This window comes from Oncorhynchus clarkii, chromosome 7 (assembly GCF_045791955.1).
Source record: "Oncorhynchus clarkii lewisi isolate Uvic-CL-2024 chromosome 7, UVic_Ocla_1.0, whole genome shotgun sequence".
Classification (NCBI taxonomy): Eukaryota; Metazoa; Chordata; class Actinopteri; order Salmoniformes; family Salmonidae; genus Oncorhynchus; species Oncorhynchus clarkii.
In genome coordinates, this window is record NC_092153.1 from 67592243 (window position 1) to 67610419 (window position 18177).

Genomic DNA, 18177 nt, shown 5'->3' on the forward strand with positions numbered 1-18177 from the left:
AAGAGGAACTGATGATGCACTACCCAATTCAAAAATGATACCTTGTGCATTCTACTATTACAACTTTCAAGAGGAAGTTTAAAGCCAGACCCACACACAGAGACGTACGCACGCACGCATACAGACACATACCCACACACATTCTCTCTCCTTCTCTCTCTCTCTCTCTCTCTCTCTCTCTCTCTCTCGTGACTTCAGATTCTGAAGTTTGTACACATTTCTCCAACTCCAACACCCTGGACACATTTTTGGTTGAGTTAAGAGTTCATGTTTGGGAAGAGTTAAAACAAAAACACCTTCAAGGTTAAGTTTAGGCATTAAGATTGAACACGCTAACCACTGAGCTTTGTCTCGCGGCTTACGCCTGTCCGCCTTACCTGTCCACATGCCCTAGCAAAATCCAAGCCAACTTGATGGTAATAGCTCTCACTGTTGCCACTAGTGGCAGGTTTTGAAGACATCTCCCGACGACCTCCCGACGTTCACACTGTGGACACTATCCTGCTGCTTTTCCAACATTGTCCACTGTAGCCTGCTTCATTACTCAAACACAGGGCGAGACGAGGTTAAACTCTCTCGGGTCTGTACAACCTCAAGTGTACACATGATGCTGGGTATCTTGTTTCTTCACAAGTAAGACTTTGCAGTGCCTGTAGCCTTTTTTGAAAAGATTACAACCATTCCAGAACAATCCCACTGAGTCTGTGAAAACTGTGAATCTAACGATCATGGTGGAGAGAGGAGCCTCTGACAAACCAATCAGTTGATAACAAGCCTACAGAGGCAATCAATTTCACATCCACTCTATCAAAACATGTAAATTGCCTCCTTTATAAAAATAGGGCCATTAAAAACAACATGTATGATTCCTTGATTGAAACTAGGAAGTCCCATTATGATAAACTGGATCTGTTTTTCAAGAGAGACCAAGTCAGGAAGGCAGCTTAAGAACAAATCAATGGATAACCCCCCCTAGTCTGGTTGATGATCACCTAGCACGCAGGATGTGACAGCACAGTTCAAAGGTTACCGAAGAGAAAGGAGGTGCACAGATCTACACACCGATCACAAAGAGAAGGAAACATAGAGAGAGAGAGAGAGAGAGAGAGAGAGAGAGAGAGAGAGAGAGAGAGAGACGCAAGAAGGGGGAGAGAAGGAGAGAGAATTCAGGGTAAGACAAGGACATCATGGTTTCAATCACGGAGACTCAGAGTGAGTGGTTTACAACAGCCTTTCTTACAATCAGTTTGTTTTTTATTAACTTGCAAGGATTGCTCAGGTAAATCTGCTAGTCGACATATTGTACCTGGACATGAGTTATTTTGTTGTGAACGTTTAACTTTGAAGTGTGTCATGGTGAAAGCCTACAAGGCTATGGATACTGTAAGTTTGAACTCTGTAGACTAAATGTAGGAACAGACTGTAGAGACTGTAGAGCTGTATGTGTGTGTCTCTCTCTCTCTATGTGTGTGTGTTTCTCTCTCTATGTGTGTGTGTGTGTTCCAGAGATTGGTGTTGGTCTCACGGGCTTTGGCCTCTTCTTCCTGCTCTTTGGCGTGCTGCTGTACTTTGACTCTGTCTTGCTGGCATTTGGGAATGTAAGTAATGATCTTTCTAATTTGAAAATAATAATACAAATATATATTTTGAACACAATAAAGAAAATAAATGATGGATCAACATCTAAATATTGCTTGATCTGACTGAGTTCTAATCGCGCCTGCCTCTTTGTGAACAAGTGGAATCTTGAACAATGGTTTGTATGTTATGTTGGCCTGCGTCTTCTGGATTCGCCTCCCAGATTTGCCTTTTTAGAAGCACATTCACCACTCTCTCAGACAGCTAACTCCGCACTCTTGGGTCACATGCAGAGAGCCTGAAACATGAAACGAACTACCCCAGTTCGGAATCGGCTCCCCTCTAGGCAACTATACTGTTGGCGGCGACAGTGTGTTTGTTAGTCAGGTGGCTAGCTGCCGGCAGAGACTTCTATTGCAGTCACGTTGAAGGGCTCCTGAGGGGGAAGAGGCGTTGTCGTGCCCTCTTCACAACTTTGTGGGTATGTGTCAAACATATTAATTTCGTAGTGACGTGGACACCTTTGGAACTTGAAGATCTCGACCCACTCCACTACAGCTCATTAATGTGAATGGGGGCGTGCTCACCCCTCCATTTCCTGTATTCCACTATCAGCTCCTTTGTCTTGCTGCCGTTGAGGGACAGGTTGTTGTCTTGGTAACACACTGCCAGGTCTCTGACCTCCTCTCAAACTTGATGATGGTGTTGGAGTCGTGGGCCAGGCAGTCACGGATGAACAGGGAGTACAGGAGGGGACTAAGCACACTCTGTTGAGGGGCCTCGTATTTATGATTGGATATGTTGTTGCCTAGTCTCATCGTCTGGGGGCGGCCCATTAGGAAGTCCAGGATCCAGTAGTAGCGGAAGGGGTTCAGTCCCAGGGTCCTGAGCTTAGTGATGAGAGTGAAGGGGACTATGATGTTGAACTGTTGTACTCAGTGAACAGCGTTCTTATCCTGAACAAAAACATAAATGCAACATGCAACAATTTCAAAGATTTTACTGACTTACAATATATATAAAGAAATCAGTGAATTGAAATAAATGTATTAGGCCCTAATCTATGGATTTCACATGACTGGGAATACAGATGTGCATCTGTTGATCACAGACACCTGTAATAAAAGAAGGGGTGTGGATCAGAAAACCAGTCAGTATCTTGTGTGACCATCATTGCCTCATGCAGCGCGACACATCTACTTCGCATAGAGTTGATCAGGCTGTTTTGGGGACTTTGGACTTCAATGGCTGTGCAAAGTTGCAGGATATTGGCAAGAACTGGAACACGCTGTCATATACGTCAATGCAGAGCATCACGTCTGGTGAGTATGCAGGACATGGCGCTGTGGATTATCATGCTGCAACATGGGGTGATGATGGCGGATGAATGGCACAACAATGGACATCAGGATCTTGTCACTCTATCTCTGTGCATTCAAATTGCCATTGATAAATACAATTGTGTTCATTGTCTGTAGCTAATACCTGCCCATACCATAACCCCACCAAACACAAGTGAAGTGTTGGTCCCATGTTTCATGAGCTGAAATAAAAGATCCCAGAAATGTTCCATATGCAGAGTTGGCTGAGAGCCAGAGGAAGGAAGAACACTACAGGTTTCACATGGGTTTAATACTAAAACAGGAGGATCCAACCCCAGTCCCAGAGTTCTTCAATATCTTCTATACTGAGGGAAAATATAAAGTTTAACATGTAAAGTATTGGTCCCATGTTTCATTTGTTGAAATAAAGATCCCAGAAATGTTCCATACAGTATGCACAAAAAGCGTATTTCTCTCAAATGTTGTACACAAATTTGTTTACATCCCTGTTAGTGAGCATTTCTCCTTTGCCAAGATAATCCATCCATCTAACAGTTGTGGTATATCAAGAAGCTGATTAAACAGCTTGACCATTACACAGGTGCACCTTGTGATGGGGACAATAAAAGGCCACTCTAAAATGTGCAGTTTTGTCACACAATACAATGCCACAGTTGCCTCAAGTCTTGAGGGAGGGTGCAATTTGCATGCTGACTGCAGGAATTTCCACCAAAGCTGTCATTTTTCTACCATAAGCCACCTGCAACTTCATTTTAGAAAATTTGGCTGTACGTCCAACTGGCCTCACAATGGCAGACCATGTGTAACTACTCTAGCCCAGGTCCTCCACATCCAGCTTCTTCACCTGCGGGATCGTCTGAGACAAGTCACCCAGACAGCTGGTGAAACTCAGGAGTATTTCTGTCTGTAATAAAGCCCTTTTGTGGGGAAAAACTCATTCTGATTGGCTGGGCCTGGCACCCCAGTGGTTGGGCCTGGCTCCCAGGTGGGTGGGCCTATACCCTCCCAGACTCACCAATGGCTGTGCCCCTGCCCAGTCATATGAAATCCATAGATTAGGGTCTAATGAATTTATGTAAATAGACAAATTTCCTTATATGTACTGTAATTCAGTAAAAATGTTGAAATTGTTAAACGTTGCGTTTAAATTTTGGTTCAGTATAATTTAAGAAAATAGTTATCTATGGAAAGTGTTCATGATTTTATGCAATTCATCATCACAACTCACTGAACAGTCTCTGATGCTATTTTTTTTTACATTTATTTAACTAGGTAAGTTAAGAACAAATTATTATTTACAATGATGGCCTAGGAACAGTGGGTTGCCTGTTCATGGGCAGAATGACAGATTTGTACCTTGTCAGCTCAGGGATTTGAACTTGCAACCTTCCGGTTACTAGTCCAATGCTCTAACCACTAGGCTACGCTGCCGCCCAAGGGTATGTGTCAGTGTGAATAATCCCCATATTTCCCCCCTTCTCAGTCGTATAACATTACAATTGTATAGCTAATAGGCTACGTGTTTGTAGATCGACTGAGATTTAATGAAAATGTTATGTGGAAAAATGTTGTCTTTGTTGAAATATCTGGGGTATACCCAAACATCTAGTAGTCTTGGAGACGGGCTCATGTATTGTTATTGTTTTTCCGTTGCTTTGAGAGCCCAAACAACGCTTCCCATATTTACTGATGGATCTCAGCTAAGGTGGCGACCGCAGAACTCTAACTCTGTCGGCAATTCCGTTGCATGACAATAGCCACAGTAACAGGAAATAACAGTGACAATAATAGCATCACAAACAGGAAAACAGTTTTCTATATTTTCAAACAGAACTTGTTTCATACTTCTTTCCTTTAGGTTCTGTTTCTGACTGGTCTGACGTTCATCATTGGCCTAAGGAGGTCGGCCGGTTTCTTCTTCCAGAGACAGAAGCTCAGAGGCTCCACCTTCTTCCTGGGGGGCGTGGCCTTGGTGCTGTTCCGCTGGCCAATCATCGGCATGGCCGTGGAGAGCTATGGCTTCGTGCTCCTGTTCAGGTGAGTTCAAAAGCACATCTGGGGTATTGATAGAGAGGACATTTTAGATGTTACATTTTTTTTGTTGTCATTCAGCAGACACTTTCATCCAGAGCGTCTTAGAAGACGTGTTTTCTAGAATGCAAGGTGGAACAACCACATAGCAACAGGAGAGCTGGGAGACGATTAGGTTATATGAGAGACATACAGTACCTTGGTGGCAGCATCGTACTTTTAAATGCCTGCTTCTCCTTGTTAACTTTCTTTGATGCCAACTGATTGGAAAGTTCCAGGGGAAAGCAGTATCAACTTTCCCAGACCTCTCAACTATATTGGCCTTCAATTTAAAACAGACAAAGCAAAGGAGGGATTCCATTTAAGGTAGTTGGGAAAAAGTACGTTTAACACAGCAGCTAAATAACTGATGCCATGCCAACACTGTCAAAATGAACGCCCAGTTTGGAAGATCACAGACGCTACCACGTCAGAGTTTCTCTTCCACCTTATCCAAGGTTCTGACATGACTGAAGGGTCAAAGAAAGCCAACATCACTTTACTGACCGCGTCCAGGGACCAGCCTTGGACCACTTTCTGAGACAAACTGTGGTCAAAGCACGTGAGAAAGCGTCAAAAAATAATTTCTGATATCTCTACAGAGATATTTGTCTTGGGCATTCAAGTTCTGAAGTTCTGTATCCTGGGCAACACCACAGACAGAATCACTCTGTGGTAGTTGTAAGCTGAAGTGACAGTGTCTGCTGGGTTGAAATGTTCACACTTCTTATGCATGTCTATATCTCCTTCCAGGTCATTCTTCCCTGTGGCGTGTGGATTCATTTTATCGTTGGTGAATATACCCTATCTCAATGTGGTGAGAGCAACAATCCTTCTATTTTCAACTGTGACTGTCACTAAAGCCAGACTCATCACTTTGAATGAACACAATACATTATGATTTTTTTCATTCTCCCACAAAATAGCCGAGATCCATCAGTAAATATGAGAAGCGTTGTTTGGGCTCTCAAAGCAATGGAAAAACAACAACAATACATGAGCCCATCTCCAAGACTACTAGATGTTTGGGTACACCCCAGATATTTCAACAAAGACAACATTTTTCCACATAACATTTTCACAATGTGTCTAGTGGCAAGTTGTAGTCTCCCGGTAGTGCTGCTTCATGAAAGACTGAAATCTCTCTCTCTCGCTTCTCTTTTGTTTCTCCAAGGGAAACAGCTCCTCTATAATCTGAGGGAAGAGAAAGGGAGTGGAAGCTCTCTATATTTATCTCACTCTTTCTCTCTTCTTTCATGTCCCAGTTGTACAACAGCTTCCTAGGAAGTAGCCCTTCTATTGTCTGAGGAAAGGGAGAGAGAGAAGCCAAAAAAGAAGAGAGGAGGAATGGAAGTGATGGATGACAAAAGGAGAAGTGTATTTGGGCTCAGACTGGCTATAACCTTTGACAGAGACTGATGGAGCGGGGAGGGCTTAGAGCCTTCCCCCATCAACAACCATGAACCAACCAATGGACTCTTCTTCTTGAAATGTTTACATAAACATGAACCAACCAATGGACTCTTCTTCTTGAAATGTTTACATAAACATGAACCAACCAATGGACTCTTCTTCTTGAAATGTTTACATAAACATGAACCAACCAATGGACTCTTCTTCTTGAAATGTTTACATAAACATGAACCACCACATGATGTGTGGCAATGACTAGCTGCCATACCCCTAATGTACATGGTTGGGAGTAACCGATTACATGTAATCAATGACGTAATCATTTACACGAAACTGTAACTGCAATCAGTTACGTTACAAGCAGAAATATTGTAATCAGATTACAGATACTTTTGAAAAACTAGGTGATTAGTTCTTGGATTACTTTTACATTTAGAAAGGATGTTTGCAGAAAAAAATACATTATGACACCTTTCTGTTTTCTCAATTCAGCATTGACAAAAAGGCATGTTTGAGTTTCTTCAGCCTGAGAGAGTCTGACCACAAGTCAGAGACCACTATGATGCGTTTGATGGATCCTTTTTGTCTTCTTCTAATGCCTCTTTAGAGGAAAGGATTCAAAAAGAAACTGAAAGTTATCAGATTATTACTTAGTTTGAGTAATCATTTAGAAAGTAACCTACCCAACCCTGCTTATGTATTTATAATAAAACCATATTTTTGATCTACAGTTTATCATACCCTTTACTATAGTTGTAGTCAAGCAATTCCGAGCCCTTTTGTTAAACACACTTTGGGCTCGATTCAATCCATAGTGCTGAAGTGCGATAGAAATGTGAAGTCAATATTCCGCCGTTCGAAGAGACTGCATTTATGGTTAATGCTGTATATGTTGGTTCAATCGGAATTAACTTTACATTTCCCTCTAAAGTGTGGATCTTCAGCGCTACGGATTGAATCGAGCCCTACACATATTTATTTACAGTGCATTCGGAATGTATTCAGACCCCTTGATTTGTTCCATATTTTGTTACGTTACAGCCTTCTAAAATGTACTAAATAATATCATCCCCTCATCAATCTACACACAATACACCATAATGACAAAGCAAAAACATGTTTTTAGAAATTTTTGCAAATGTATTACAAATAAAAAACAAGTATTCAGACCCTTTGTTATGAGACTCAAAATTAAGCTCAGCTGAATCCTGTTTCCATTGATTATTCTGAAGATGTTTCTTAAACATGATTGGAGTCCACCTGTGGTAAATTTAATTAATTGGACATGATTTGGAAAGGCACAAACCTCTATATAAGGTCCCACAGTTGACAGTGCATTTCAGAGCAAAAACCAAGCCATGAGGTTGAAGGAGTTGTCCATAGAGCTCAGAGACAGGATTGTGTTGAGGTACAGATCTGGGGAATGGTACTAAATAATTACTGCAACATTGAAGGTCCCCAAGAACACAGTGGCCTCCATCATTTTTAAATGGAATACATTTTGAACCACCAAGACTCTCCCTAGAGCTGGCCGCCAGGCCAAACTGAGCAATCGGGGGAGAAGGGCCTTGGTCACGGAGGTGACCCGATGGTCACTCTCACAGGGCTCCAGAGTTCCTCTGTGGCACTCCACCAATCAGGTTTTTATGGTAGAGTGGCCAGACAGAAGCATGATAGCCCGCTTGGAGTTTGCTAAAAGGCACCTAAAGACTCTCAGAAACAAGATTCTCTGGTCTGATGAAACCAAGATAGAACTCTTTCGCCTGAATACTAAGCGTCACGTATGGAAGAAACCTGGCACCATCCCTACAGTGAAGCATGGTGGTGGCAGCACCATGCTATGGGGATGTTTTTCAATGACAGGGAGACTGATCAGGATCGAGGGAAAGATGAACAGAACAAAGTACAGAGAGATCCTTGATGAAAACCTACTCCAGGTCAGAACGGCAGATTTTTACATTGTCAGCTCGGGGATTTGATCTAGCAACCTTTTGGTTACTGGCCCAACGCTCTAACCACTTATCTACCTGCCGCCCCAGGTATACAAATAATATATATATTTTTAAATCCATTTTAGAATAAGGCTGTAAGGTAACAAAATGTGGAAAAAAGCCAAGGGGTCTGAATAGTTTCAGAATTAACTGTATATCCATGGTATGTTGTACATTTAGAAAGTGTTTTGTGTTACCTTTAGAACATTTACTTATGTGATAATGCCCGAGAAGCCGGTGTTTGGAGGATATACAGTACCAGTCAAAAGTTTGGACACGTTGACAAGTTGAGAAATGGCTGGGCTAATAAGACAATGCGTTGCGCAGTCAGATGGAACAGAGTAAATAGGCATTTTAACATCATAGATTTAGCCAATGGTAACTTCTGGAATAGACACCGGCTGGAATGTGGTTTTAACCAATCAGCCTTCAGGATTAGACCTCCCATTGTATAATAGTAGATATGCCTTTGATTATCAGAATGTCTAGTGAATGACTTTTTCCACTCCTTTTTGGGGGGAAATGGACTAGCAAATGTAGCCAGTGCTATTTTGTAACATCCCACCCCCCTTTTGTGTAGTTTAAGTACAAGGAACAACATCAAGAAGACATTGGGTATGGGGCTACATATTCATCAAACCACTTCTCCTTTGCAATGTTCCATTATTTTGTTTATTGTCCAAATGATCTTGACATGTTCCATTATTTTGTTTATTGTCCAAATGATCTTGACAGGTTCCATTATTTTGTTTATTGTCCAAATGATCTTGACATGTTCCATTATTTTGTTTATAGTCCGGATGATCTTGTCATAAAACTTTATTACCCTGCATTATGTGCTGGACATGTCTAAATACAACTAAATTACCCTGCATTATGTGCTGGACGGGTCTAAATACAACTAAATTACCCTGCATTATGTGCTGGACGGGTCTAAATACAACTTAATTACCCTGCATTATGTGCTGGACATGTCTAAATACAACTAAATTACCCTGCATTATGTGCTGGACGGGTCTAAATACAACTTAATTACCCTGCATTATGTGCTGGACGGGTCTAAATACAACTAAATTACCCTGCATTATGTGCTGGACGGGTCTAAATACAACTAAATTACCCTGCATTATGTGCTGGACGGGTCTAAATACAACTAAATTACCCTGCATTATGTGCTGGACGGGTCTAAATACAACTAAATGACCCTGCATTATGTGCTGGACGGGTCTAAATACAACTAAATTACCCTGCATTATGTGCTGGACGGGTCTAAATACAACTAAATTACCCTGCATTATGTGCTGGACGGGTCAAAATACAACTTAATTACCCTGCATTATGTGCTGGACGGGTCTAAATACAACTTAATTACCCTGCATTATGTGCTGGACGGGTCTAAATACAACTTAATTACCCTGAATTATGTGCTGGACGGGTCTAAATACAACTTAATTACCCTGCATTATGTGCTGGACGGGTCTAAATACAACTTAATTACCCTGCATTATGTGCTGGACGGGTCTAAATACAACTTAATTACCCTGCATTATGTGCTGGATGGGTCTAAATACAACTTAATTTTGTCCAATTCAGGGGATTCACTTCTGAGAAATTCTGGCAATCACCAAACAGAAGAGAGAACAGGGGGATGAAAGGAGAGATAGAAAGAGGGAGGAGGTCCAAGCACACCAGGTTACAACACAGGGATGATGACGCAAGTGGTCACCCTACAAAAGCCCCTTTGGGGTGGGTAGTGAGGACACAGTCGGAGTGGTCTACATATCTTTCCTCTTCAGGCTCCACAGGGAAACAGGTAAGCCAATGTTGTTCCTCCCATGGTAGATTTTGTTATGGTGAACAGAATATGTATGCCATTGCCTTGAAACTGAGTGGTTTGTCAACTTGGTGTTGAAATCAACCACATTGATTGCTCCTGGTTCTAAACAAACAAGATATTTGGCCTAAATTTCAGCAAGTAGAATTCAAGAAAGAAACTGGGTTTCCAGGAAGTTCAAGATGTCAAGAATCACCTATTTTTGTCAGTCTATCTTTCTCTTTATTTACATTCAATGTACTGTACATATGCCTTGTCAAGGTTTTCAGGAACGTAGTGAAGGTTGTGGTTAGTGTGGTGTACTGTAATGCACCAGAGGAGTGCCAGGTTAACCAGATCCACAGCTGAGGCAGTCAGTGATCAGTATCTTTGACTTTAGCGGAGCATGGAAAGCAGATAAACTACTAGGTTACAGGCCTCTTTAGTGTTTAACGAGCCAGAAGAGTCAAGGCTTGAGTCAAGGTTCCCCTCCATCAAAACCACAATCTGGAGGTTTCTGAAGATAATATTATTTTTAGGCTATTCTATTTGCTATTCTATTTTTTAATGCATTTTAACAGACACTTTTATCCAAAGTGACTTACAGTCATGCATGCATACCTTTCTTTTTTTTTCTTTTCTTTTTTTTTACATATAAATGTGTTCCTGGGAATCAAACCCACTATCCTGGCATTGCAAGCATCATACTCTACCAATTGAGCTACATAGCACCATGTTTAATTTGAATTTATGAGTAATGTGTGGAATAGATACATTCAACTGGTTACTGAAAATATTCTATGTGGGTCCAAAGTGGATTTTTTTTTAGATCGTTAATATGATTCACGATTTATTGGTATATGAAAACCTTTAAAAACATTTGTAGCTAATGTTTCCCTTCCGCTTAACTGTCCAAAGTAAGCAAGTCAGGAAAAATAATTAGCCAATAAAAAGTGATTCAGGGCTCCCTGGAAAGCTCCTTGAATATGAAAGATTTGGAAATGTTTACTTTCTCATCGTTACAATGTGGTGTTTGGGCAGAAATGGGACTCTAGCAGTGAGTAAACAGAATAGTTGAATATCAAGCGCATCCCTTCAGTCAGCCAGAGATAACTGAGGAAGTAGTGGTTGGTAATGATGTCACAGACCTTTGATGCTCCTGTTTGAAGTCAACTGTTGAGTTTTTGAGAGAGAGTGTGTAAGTGTGTGTGGCGCGTCCGTGCGTGCATGCACAATAATCTGGGAGTATTCAGTCAGCTGTGGGAGGTCAATACCCCAACCTTTCCCCTGTGTTCCTCCTGTGTGCTCTGCAGGGTGAGTTGCTTTCATCTCCACAGAGCAGGTGTCATGAGTTAACACTGAGGTCACATTGGCAAGTTGCCCAGCAACCACACACATCCCTGACACATCAAACTGCCTTTTACATACATCCCCAATACATCAAACCGCCTTTTACACACATCCCCAATACATCAAACTGCCTTTTACACACATCCCCAATACATCAAACCGCCTTTTACACACATCCCCAATACGTCAAACTGTCTTTTACACACATCCACAATACATCAAACTGCCTTTTACACACCTCCCCAATACATCAACTGCCTTTTACACACATCCCCAATACGTCAAACTGCCTTTTACACACATCCCCAATAAGTCAAACTGCCTTTTACACACATCCACAATACATGAAACTGCCTTTTACACACATCCCCAATACATTAAACTGCCTTTTACACACATCCACAATACATGAAACCGCCTTCATTGAAGGCCATCATTGAAAATAAGAATTTGTTCTTAACTGACTTGCCTAGTTAAATAAACATCAACTGACTTTTACACACATCCCCAATACGTCAAACTGCCTTTTACACACCTCCCCAATACGTCAAACTGCCTTTTACACACACCCACAATACCTCAAACTGCCTTTTACACACCTCCCCAATACGTCAAACTGCCTTTTACAAACCTTCCCAATACATCAAACTGCCTTTTACACACATCCCCAATACCTCAAACTGCCTTTTACACACCTCCCCAATACGTCAAACTGCCTTTTACACACCTCCCCAATACCTCAAACTGCCTTTTACACACATCCCCAATACATCAAACTGCCTTTTACACACATCCCCAATACCTCAAACTGCCTTTTACACACATCCCCAATACATCAAACTGCCTTTTACACACCTCCCCAATACCTAAAACTGCCTTTTACACACATCCCCAATACATCAAACTGCCTTTTACACACCTCCCCAATACCTCAAACTGCCTTTTACACACATCCCCAATACATCAAACTGCCTTTTACACACATCCCCAATACATCAAACTGCCTTTTACACACCTCCCCAATACGTCAAACTGCCTTTTACACACATCCCAAATACATCAACTGCCTTTTACACACATCCACAATTTGTCAAAATGCCTTTTACACACATCCACAATACATTAAACTGCCTTTTACACACATCCACAATACATGAAACCGCCTTCATTGAAGGCCATCATTGAAAATGAGAATTTGTTCTTAACTGACTTGCCTAGTTAATTAAATAAACATCAACTGCCTTTTACACACCTCCCCAATACGTCAAACTGCCTTTTACACACACCCACAATACCTCAAACTGCCTTTTACACACCTCCCCAATACATCAAACTGCCTTTTACACACCTCCACAATACGTCAAACTGCCTTTTACAAACCTTCCCAATACGTCAAACTGCCTTTTACACACACCCACAATACCTCAAACTGCCTTTTACACACCTCCCCAATACGTCAAACTTCCTTTTACACACCTTCCCAATACATCAAACTGCCTTTTACACACATCCCCAATACCTCAAACTGCCTTTTACACACCTCCCCAATACGTCAAACTGCCTTTTACACACCTCCCCAATACCTCAAACTGCCTTTTACACACATCCCCAATACATCAAACTGCCTTTTACACACATCCCCAATACCTCAAACTGCCTTTTACACACATCCCCAATACATCAAACTGCCTTTTACACACCTCCCCAATACCTCAAACTGCCTTTTACACACATCCCCAATACATCAAACTGCCTTTTACACACCTCCCCAATACCTCAAACTGCCTTTTACACACATCCCCAATACATCAAACTGCCTTTTACACACATCCCAAATACATCAACTGCCTTTTACACACATCCACAATTTGTCAAAATGCCTTTTACACACATCCACAATACATTAAACTGCCTTTTACACACATCCACAATACATGAAACCGCCTTCATTGAAGGCCATCATTGAAAATGAGAATTTGTTCTTAACTGACTTGCCTAGTTAATTAAATAAACATCAACTGCCTTTTACACACCTCCCCAATACGTCAAACTGCCTTTTACACACACCCACAATACCTCAAACTGCCTTTTACACACCTCCCCAATACATCAAACTGCCTTTTACACACCTCCCCAATACGTCAAACTGCCTTTTACAAACCTTCCCAATACATCAAACTGCCTTTTACACACATCCCCAATACATCAAACTGCCTTTTACACACACCCACAATACCTCAAACTGCCTTTTACACACCTCCCCAATACATCAACTGCCTTTTACACACATCCCCAATACGTCAAACTGCCTTTTACACACCTCCCCAATACGTCAAAATGCCTTTTACACACATCCACAATACGTCAAACTGCCTTTTACACACATCCCAAATACATCAACTGCCTTTTACACACATCCCCAATACGTCAAACTGCCTTTTACACACATCCACATTACGTCAAACTGCCTTTTACACACATCCCAAATACATCAACTGCCTTTTACACACCTCCCCAATACTTCAAACTGCCTTTTACACACCTCCCCAATACATCAAACTGCCTTTTACACACATCCCAATACATCAAAATGCCTTTACACACATCTCAATACATCAACTGCCCTTTACACACATCCACAATACATCAAAATGCATTTCACACTAAACCAACCCCCCAACCCCTACACACACCCACAATACCTCAAACTGCCTTTTACACACCTCCCCAATACATCAAACTGCCTTTTACACACCTCCCCAATACGTCAAACTGCCTTTTACAAACCTTCCCAATACATCAAACTGCCTTTTACACACATCCCCAATACATCAAACTGCCTTTTACACACACCCACAATACCTCAAACTGCCTTTTACACACCTCCCCAATACATCAACTGCCTTTTACACACATCCCCAATACGTCAAACTGCCTTTTACACACCTCCCCAATACGTCAAAATGCCTTTTACACACATCCACAATACGTCAAACTGCCTTTTACACACATCCCAAATACATCAACTGCCTTTTACACACATCCCCAATACGTCAAACTGCCTTTTACACACATCCACATTACGTCAAACTGCCTTTTACACACATCCCAAATACATCAACTGCCTTTTACACACCTCCCCAATACTTCAAACTGCCTTTTACACACCTCCCCAATACATCAAACTGCCTTTTACACACATCCCCAATACATCAAACTGCCTTTTACACACACCCACAATACCTCAAACTGCCTTTTACACACCTCCCCAATACGTCAAACTGCCTTTTACACACATCCACATTACGTCAAACTGCCTTTTACACACATCCCAAATACATCAACTGCCTTTTACACACCTCCCCAATACTTCAAACTGCCTTTTACACACCTCCCCAATACATCAAACTGCCTTTTACACACATCCCAATACATCAAAATGCCTTTACACACATCTCAATACATCAACTGCCTTTTACACACATCCCCAATACATCAACTGCCCTTTACACACATCCACAATACATCAAAATGCATTTCACACTAAACCAACCCCTCCTAAGATGCACTTTATCCATTTACAGAATCCACGTTGATCTAAAGGGGTGAGCAGGTGGACAATATACAGTGATATACATATACAGTTTTTTTTTACCATGCTTTATTTTGGCTAGATAATTCACTTTTAAGGCCTTCCTACTACCCTAAGCTATATTCAAATGTTGGTCATTACTACACCTTAATGTACTGGACTTCTCTCCTGTGTTTCTCCTTACAGATACATTAAGCCAAGTGGTGGGTTCTAGGTTAACACCACCAACCATGCGGCAGTTCACCGTGGTTCTGATGTTAATCGCTTCACTAACAGAGACTTTCCCTACTAGCAGTCTCAGATACTCCCACTATACCCAAGGTACAGTCACTCATGTAAATTAAATAGTGTCTGTAAATACAGTATGTAGGTGGACAAATTATCAGTGGTTTAGATCAAATGAGATGAGATAGAAAGCATGAAGGTCATGCTTCACACGAGTGTTAGTCCTAAAATCATCATTTTGACTATGACTTGCAGTATTATAACAGAGATATAAAGGCTGACTGAGACATGTGTGGTTTTTGCTGTGGTGTTAAGGCTCATATTGGGATCTACAATGCAATATAAACTTTGTTTCCACAGGGGAGAGTCCAGACAATGCAATGCTAAAAGTCTTGAGAGATTTATCCACTGCATCAACAGAGGGCCCACCCCCTGACAAACTTCCTGCTCTTCTACCCAATGACGTAGACAATCCACTGCTAGAGGCGGAACTACCCAGAAGGGTGTGGTGGTGGTGGTACCCAGCGAAGCCCCACCCACAAAACAGGATTCGTCAGAATCGAGCATGGAGGTCCTCATACAACCGTAACTCCTTCGGCCTACGTTATGGGAAATGATAGTTATTAGGATGGGCTCTACGTCTCTCAGTTATGTATTTGATTATATTTTGAACAGTGCCTGACAATATGATGTAGGTAGATATATTTATGCGTATAAAGCAGACAAAATTCCAAGGCCTACACTTGAAATATTGCTATATCATCTATGACGATTCATGACAGCTATTGATGAAATTACTTTATAATGAATTTATAATTTACAACAGCCACTGTCATGTGTTACCCATATGTGTGTGTGTGAACCCTATGTTTTGCAACATATTTCCATTCTGATATCTGTGATAGTTTTATGAATGCAACTGGAAATCAAAAAGATGACACCATTCAATAAATGGGCACTGTAATCCAGCAGACTGAAATGTAATTTATCTTCAGCAATACTTTCAAGCAACTCCACCTCATGTGTTATCAGTTCAACATCAACATGGTTTCCTCTCTACAGAGTGGTTGTGGTCAACACGTTTTCACTGGGGGTTGGCTTATTTGTCTGATCTATTGGTCTATAAACTGCTCAAGCATAAGATGAACTAAGTGCTGACGATGTAGAGTGGATAATGTTTTAGAATGAAGTAGCCAAAGCATGTAGACACTCAGAGACAACAGCACCTTTACTGGGTCAGAGACCTTGGGCCTAGAGTAGTAGGACTTTAATACTGTACATGAACATGAAGATAGTCTACAGTTTCCTTATCGGGATGCTTCTGCTTACCAGGTTGGAAGGTAAGGTTAAACAGAACAGACCACAATGCATTGAGGGGGGGGGGGGGGTATAAAGTAACTAAATAAAGTAAATTAATAAACTGAATTAGTAGTTAACCAAACATGAAAACATTTAGTTTTATTGACTAAAAGGCGGACAACATTGTTAAAAGCCCATAGATTTTGTTGAGTGGCTAGCCCTAGCTAGCATGGTTTAAAGCTACTGTTCTGTTCACTGAAATTGATATACAGTACAAGAAAATAAATGACAGTGTAGAAAAAGGCAGATCACAAAACGGGTCCTGTGTGAATTATACCAGATCTGGTATCCTCAGTCGGACATGTGCATGCAAATTAGAGCTAAATAAAAAAAATATACAAAGTGACAATTCTACAATTTCAACAGGTGATTCGGGAGTTCAGCAGAATAATGGGAAATTTGGAGGCTCTGTGGGATTTAAGTGTTCAGATGGTTACTGGCTATGGAAATGTCCAGTTTGGCCTATCATTGAAAACTGTGAGCAGCTTTTTGCCAAGTTTCCAGAGACTGGAAAAACAATAAGTTAACAGTTCCAACCTTTTCTGCTTGCCCTGACACCGAACCCGCCTGCCATACCATTCGGCCTGCCCTGACCTCGAGCCTGCCTGCCACCCTGTACCTTTCGGCCTGCCCTGACCTCGAGCCTGCCTGCCACCCTGTACCTTTCGGCCTGCCCTGACCTCGAGCCTGCCTGCCACCCTGTACCTTTCGGCCTGCCCTGACCTCGAGCCTGCCTGCCACCCTGTACCTTTCGGCCTGCCCTGACCTCGAGCCTGCCTGCCACCCTGTACCATTCGGCCTGCCCTGACTTCGAGCCTGCCTGCCACCCTGTACCTTTCGGCCTGCCCTGACCTCGAGCCTGCCTGCCACCCTGTACCATTCGGCCTGCCCTGACCTCGAGCCTGCCTGCCACCCTGTACCTTTCGGCCTGCCCTGACCTCGAGCCTGCCTGCCACCCTGTACCTTTCGGACTCTGACCTGTTTTACGAACTTATGCCTGTCCTTGACTTGCCTCTTGCCTGCCCCTTGTATTTTAATAAATATCAGAGATTCTAACCATCTGCCTCCTGTGTATGCATCTGGATCTTATCCTGAGGTTTGATAGAAATGGAATTACCGACAATAGTTATTGTTGTTATATCAATGACATTAACTGGCATAAATCCTAACTTGATATGTGTCCGCTTAACTCAGACTTTCACGTAAATCATGCATTGTCCATTGAAGATTTGGACAAAAACAGATCGGATAAGATGAGATAAGTAAGTATTCGGCTCAAAGGCAATACATCCTCACCCACTGTGCTATTTGTTTTTTTGCTGCGGCCCAAACCCATTGGTGTTCTACATACATGGCCATAGGAGAGGCACTGCCATATCCTTAGCATTGTGTTGGTGGTTCTGAAGAAGCGAAGGGGTGAGTGTTAAGGGTGATCATTTAAAC

The 18177-nt window shown here is 41.9% G+C and overlaps 1 protein-coding gene across 2 annotated transcripts; it reads left to right on the plus strand.

Moving 5' to 3' along the window:
* The first annotated feature begins 1069 nt into the window (after nt 1-1069).
* Nucleotides 1070-15450, plus strand: LOC139414415 (vesicle transport protein GOT1A-like). 2 transcript variants are annotated; one of them, XM_071162328.1, is made up of 5 exons: nt 1070-1212; nt 1507-1598; nt 4780-4958; nt 5745-5808; nt 6257-7459. In XM_071162328.1, exons 1-5 carry the CDS (start codon nt 1188-1190, stop codon nt 6296-6298), a joined length of 402 nt encoding a protein of 133 aa, XP_071018429.1. In that variant the 5' UTR covers nt 1070-1187; the 3' UTR covers nt 6299-7459. The 2 variants fall into 2 exon arrangements, with proteins under 2 accessions (XP_071018429.1, XP_071018430.1); XM_071162329.1 differs by lacking the exons at nt 5745-5808; nt 6257-7459 and adding an exon at nt 15337-15450 and having other exon boundaries at nt 1080-1212.
* The last annotated feature ends 2727 nt before the right edge of the window (nt 15451-18177 follow it).